This window comes from Notechis scutatus, chromosome 6 (genome assembly GCF_049901735.1).
Source record: "Notechis scutatus isolate UNSWTSFEM ecotype Mainland chromosome 6, rNotScu1.2, whole genome shotgun sequence".
Classification (NCBI taxonomy): domain Eukaryota; kingdom Metazoa; phylum Chordata; class Lepidosauria; order Squamata; family Elapidae; genus Notechis; species Notechis scutatus.
The window spans coordinates 27462640-27468639 of NC_142014.1; the positions used below are offsets into that span (position 1 = coordinate 27462640).

Genomic DNA, 6000 nt, shown 5'->3' on the forward strand with positions numbered 1-6000 from the left:
TACCGCTTTATAAATCCTTCATGGGGATGCGGTGGCTCAGTGGCTAAGACGCTGAGCTTGCCAATCAGAAAGGTCGGCAGTTCAGCAGTTCGAATCCCTAGTGCCACGTAGCGGAGTGAGCTCCTATTCCTTGTGCCAGCTTCTGCCAACCTAGCAGTTCAAAAGCACGCTAAAAATGCAAGTAGAAAAATAGGGACCCCTTTGGTGGGAAGGTAACAGCATTCCACGCACCTTTGCACCTTTGGCGCTTAGTCATGCCGGCCACATGACCATGGAGACGTCTTCTGACAGTGCTGGCTCTTCATCTTTGTAATGGAGATGAGCACTGGCCCCCAGAGCCGGAAACGACTAGCACCTATGTGCAAGGGAACCTTTACCTATAAATTCTTCGTAAGACCACACTTGGAATATGCAGTTTTGCTCATCACATTACAGAAAAGATGGTGAGACTTCAAAAAAAGTGCAAAGAAGAGAGGTTTAAGATCCTGGAGACAAAAACATATGCAAAATTGGGTGTAGCCAGCCTAGAGAAAAAAAGGACTAGGGTGGACATGATAACAGTCTTCCAATATTTGAGAGGTTGCCAAGTTCCATGCGGAGGCTCGGAGAGGGTGAAAAATGGGCCTCCGGAACATTCCAGAAGAGAGAGAGAGCCTCCAGAGCCCCGGGAGGCCATTTTCGCTCTCCCGGAGGCTCGAAGGCCTCCAGAGCCTGTGGAGGGCAAAAACTCCCCGTCTGAGGCCCGTTTTTGCTCCCAGGGTGGTGCAGGAGGCCGACTAGGCCACACACACCCATGGCCACGTCCACCCAGCAACCGGGCAGGGAACCTGTTGCTAAATTATTTGAAGCCCATTTTCTGTGGAAAAAAAACAGAACAGTCCAGGGATTTGCTCCAGTAGAATGTGCTATCCTTCTGAATGCCAGGTTCATTTAGCTTTGATTTATCTGAGAAGGAAAGAAAGCAAAGGGAAAAAAAGGGAAAAAAAAGAAAGATACCTTTTTGGGGGCAACTGGTGTGAAACCAACTTTCTAGGACGTGTGGCAGATGTGATCAATTACAAGGCCAGAAGATGGATGGAAAGAACAATTTGATTGTGCTGTGGTTGTTCCTTTTAGCATTCCCACTCCCAGCCTATCCACATTTATAAATCTCTTTCATTGATGTCACTTAAATAGGTGAGAAACTTTGCAAGCAAGCAACTTTGTTCCATGTGTTTTGCAAACACACACACACACTGGAATGGCATTTCAGCCTCTTCTCTCTACAATAACACATCACAAAGGCTTTAAATTGGGGGGTGAGGAGTAGCAGTAGACTGTGTGCAAATATTTATGGGTGTGATGACACACAACTGGTTGTTACTGGAATGGGGACTTTAAGAGTCCTGCAAGATATTCTCTCCCATTTAAAAAAAAAAATTAGACCATTTGCAATTGTTTGTATTTGGTAGAACCCTAAATAATGTTGCCAACTGGCCCCACACTGTTCCTGGAAGTATTTCTATCCCAGGTAACCAGTGGTTGGATTCAATTTTTTTTACTACTGGTTCTGTGGGTGTGGAATGGTGGGCATGGTGTGGTGGGTGTGGCAGGGGAGGGATACTGTAAAATTTCCATTTCTTCCCCATTCCTGGGGGAAGGTTACTACAAAATCTCCATTCCCTCCCCACCCGACTTAACCTGCTTTCCAGCTCTGTTCTCCTGTGCAGGACAACCAAAGAAAACCCAACCAATCAGCTGGGACTCAATGGGAGGCAGAGAATAGATGGGGGCGGGGCCAATCAGAGGTGGGATTTGTCGGTTCTCCGAACTACTCAAAATTTCTGCTATCAATTCTCCAGAGCTGGTCAGAATCTGTAGAAGACCACTTCTGGAGAAGAGGGAATGAGGAAGGAAAGGATTGTAGAGGGAGAGAGAAGCGGAGAGGACAGGAGAGCAGAGGAGAGGAGGAAGGAAGGAAGGAAGGAAGGAAGGAAGGAAGGAAGGAAGGAAGGAAGGAAGGCATTTTCGATTATGACAGGTTACTTTTTTCTCTTGTTGAAGTATCTCCAGAACTGATCAGAACCTGCTGAAGACCATACCTCTGCAGGTAACCATATTTCAGAATCCAATTTCTTCTTATCTTCACATCTCCTGGGCTGGATCCAAGGTAGCATTTCATGGAATTCTGGTTGGACTGGAGGAGGGAAGAAATTAGCAGCAGGCCCTTCCTTTCCTATTATGGTGGTCTAGAACATCGTTTCTCAACTTGGACAACTTTAAGATTGGGTGAAGATCAACTGATGAGTTGAAGACAACCCACCTTAAGTTGCCAAGGTTGAGAAATTGTAGAGGAAGTACGAACAGACCCTGGGGGCAGAATGGGACAACTCATCACAGCCAACTCACTGTGGGACAATTTAACAATTCTGTTTAATTATTTAAAATAAATTAAAAAAAATATTTTAACTTTTGTCATTCACATTTCATTCTGTCCCTCCTATTGCATCCTTTCTTTAATGATTCTATTCTGCCATTTCTTTGATATTAGTGTAACTCTAGTCCTGCAGCGAGTTGTGGATGGTGAGTTAGCTATGGCGAGTTGGCCAGGGTGAGTTGGCTGTGGTGAGTTGATGGTGGCGAGTTGGCTGTGGTGAGTTGGCCATAGTCAGTTGGTGGTGGTGGGTGGGCTATGGTGAGTTGACGGTGGTGAGTTGGCTGTGGTGAGTTGGCCATGGTGAGTTGGCAGAGGTGGGTGGGCTATGTTGAGTTGGCTGTGGTGAGTTGGCAGTGGTGAGTTGATGTTGGAATGTTGGCCATGGTGAGCTGGTGGTGGTGGGTTGGCTGTGGTGAGTTGGCCATGATAAGTTGGCCATGGTGAGTTGGCAGAGGTGGGTAAGCTATGGTGAGTTGGCTGTGGTGAGTTGGCAGTGGAGAGTTGGCTATGTATGGTGGTATGTTGGCTGTGGCAAATTGTCATAGACACGCCTGGGGGTGGAATCAAGAGAGGAATTAGCTTAAAGTCATTATGTTGGAAGAAATGGTCTAACTCCAGCCCCCTTATGTTCCATTAATACAGTTTAATATTGACAGTTAGTTGACTAGATTCTTGTGTAATAACTGGAACTTAATGTGTGGTCCTGATTCTTATTGCCTGACAGAAATTTTGGTTTAGAAAATCTTTTAAACAGCATGGAAGGAAATGTAGGAAGCTGTAAAGGAATGGAGACTTGGTCCTGGTTACTTCCGTATTTGGTTCCTAAACTTAACATATAACTAAACTGTTCTAATGTAACACAACTTCCAGTGCACAGCCTTGAGCTGATGGTCATCTGCCAATCATCAGGAACAGAAACCCCGAAATATGTGCTGTTGAGCTTGTCTCTTTGGATTTCTGTTACTTGCCTTTTTATTTTTAGCACCATTGAAAATGATGTTGGAGCAGGATGGATGGAAAAGAGGAAGGAAACAGTTCTAAAAATATAGAAAAACTTCAATCTAACCAATAAGTCAAAAGAGAATTGCATTATTGGTTTGGTTCTGCAACCCAACAAGGCAGACACAGACTTCAGAGAGTAATTAGGATTGCAGAAAAAACAATGGCTACTAACCTGCCCTCCATGGAGGACCTGTATACTGCATGAGTCAAAAAGAGGGCTATGGAAATATCTACAGACCCCTCACATCCTGGACATAAATGGTTTCAACCCCTACCCTCAAAACGATGCTATAGAGCATTGCACACCAGAACAACTAGACACAAGGATAGTTTTTTCCCAAATGCCATCACTCTGCTAAACAAATAATTCCCTCAACACTGTCGAACTATTTACAAAGTCTGCACTACTATTACTATTAATCTTCTCGTCACTCCTCATCACCCATCCCCTCCCACTTGTGACTGTAGGACTGTAACTTTGATGCTTTTATCCTTACGATTTATATTGACTGTTTCCTAGTACGATTTGATTGCTTATTTGTACCCCGTGACTGTTATTAAGGGTTGTACCTGATGATTCTTGACTCTTAACTAAAGTATCCTTTCTTTTATGTATACTGAGAGCATTTGCACCAAGACAAATTTCTTGTGTGCCCAATCACACTTGGCCAATAAAGAATTCTAATTCTATTCTATTCTATTCCATTTTATTCTATTCTATTCTGTTCCTATTTCTATTTCTACTTCTATTCCATTTCATTCTTCTATTCTATTCTATTCTATTCTATTCTGTTCCATTCCGTTCCATTCCGTTCCTATTTCTGTTCCTATTTCTATTTCTATTTCTGTTCCATTCCATTGTTCTGTTCTGTTCTGTTCTGTTGTTCTATTCTATTCTGTTCCTATTTCTATTCTATTCTATTCTATTCTATTCTATTCTATTCTACTCTATTCCATTCTATTCCATTCTATTGCATTCCATTTTGTTCTATTCTATTCTGTTCCTATTTCTATTTCTATTTCTACTTCTATTTCTAATCTATTCCATTGTTCTGTTCTGTTCTGTTTTCTATTCTACTCTATTCTATTCTACTCTATTTTCTTCTCTATTCTATTCTATTTTCTTCTCTATTCTATTTTCTATTCTATTCTATTCTATTCTATTCTATTCTATTCTATTCTATTCTATTCTATTCTATTCTATTCTATTCTATTCTATTCCATTCCATTCCATTCCATTCCATTTTGTTCTATTCTGTTCCTATTTCTATTTCTGTTTCTACTTCTATTTCTATTCTATTCCATTGTTCTGTTCTGTTCTGTTCTGTTCTGTCTTCTATTCTATTCTATTCTATTCTATTCTATTCCATTCCATTCCATTCCATTCCATTCCATTTTGTTCTATTCTGTTCCTATTTCTATTTCTGTTTCTACTTCTATTTCTATTCTCTTCCATTGTTCTGTTCTGTTCTGTTCTGTTCTGTTCTATTCCTATTCCTATTCCTGTTCTGTTCTTTTTCTGTTCCAGAAACATGTTCGACTTAAAAATACAAACTTGAGTTTCTTGAGTGATAACCCTGTTTCCTCTCTGTCTGTTTTGCTTTGCAGTTTTGTTAAGTGAATCTTCACTAGAATGAGCACAAACAATACCGAGTAACAGCTTTTGTACATCAACATTAATAGAGGAGAAGCCTGAGAAAGAAAGAATGCTGGGATGGAGAGAACATGGACGAATGAATGAGTGAGTGAATGAATGAATGCACGAATGGAAAAGCTGCCTTCTGAATGTAGCTCCGCCAGACATGGAAGAATTCTCTGGTGAGACGATTCAAAACATGAATTTGGCCATCAGCTGATTAGAAACCGCGGCTCTCGAACAACATCCAAGAAACGTGCACACTTTTTAAAAGAAATGCTCCGAAGGGCAAGAAACACGGCAAGAGGCAGGAAGTTGATTGAAGAGAATTCCTTCGCTAAATGCCTGGAAGAAAGTGGGATTATCGCTTGCCGCTGTCTTACCACACCCAAAACAGATGCCCTTGTTCTGTGAGGGCCATAAAATTATTATTTTTCTTTCATCCGCCATTTGCACATGCTCCATTCTGGCCTCAATGGTTCACTCTTCATCCTTTCTTGGGGTGGGGAGGATAGGACACCTGCAACAAAAAGGGGGGGGGTGTCTGATGTGGTTCTTCGTGTGTCGCTGAGACGATGGTTTCCAGGGTGAAATTTGCACCGGGGTGCAGTTATGGATGGTGGTTGGAGGGACGGCGGGGCGGTCTTTCATGGGAAAACCAGGGGAAGGAGAACTAACACACCTTCTTCCGCCATTTCTGTCACTGGTGGGAGCTGGAATCAGTGGTGGGATTCAATTTTTTTTTACTACCGGTTCTGTGGGCGTGGCTTGTTGGGCATGGCAGGGGAAGGATATACTGCAAAATCCCCATTCCATCCCCACCCCACTAACCTGCTTTCCAGTTCTGTTCTCCTGGGCAGGGCAACAAAAGAAGACCCAGCTGATCAGCTGTGGGCGTGGTGTTCTGTGGGCATGGCTTGGTGGGTGTGGCTTGAAGGGCGTGGCA

The 6000-nt window shown here is 42.8% G+C and overlaps 1 protein-coding gene across 3 annotated transcripts in view; it reads left to right on the top strand.

Moving 5' to 3' along the window:
* Positions 1-5438, top strand: part of LHFPL3 (LHFPL tetraspan subfamily member 3) — a 180246-nt gene extending 174808 nt beyond the window's left edge. For 2 of the 3 annotated variants that reach the window (XM_026677243.2, XM_087967781.1), the window contains one exon: positions 5027-5438. Coding sequence is in view for 1 of the 3 variants with exons in the window: in XM_087967781.1 (XP_087823907.1) it covers positions 5027-5055 (29 nt within the window). In the remaining 2 variants the exon portion in view is untranslated. Of the gene's footprint in view, positions 1-2043; positions 2090-5026 lie in introns of all 3 variants that reach the window. The other variant, XR_015750035.1, reaches the window with a different exon arrangement.
* The last annotated feature ends 562 nt before the right edge of the window (positions 5439-6000 follow it).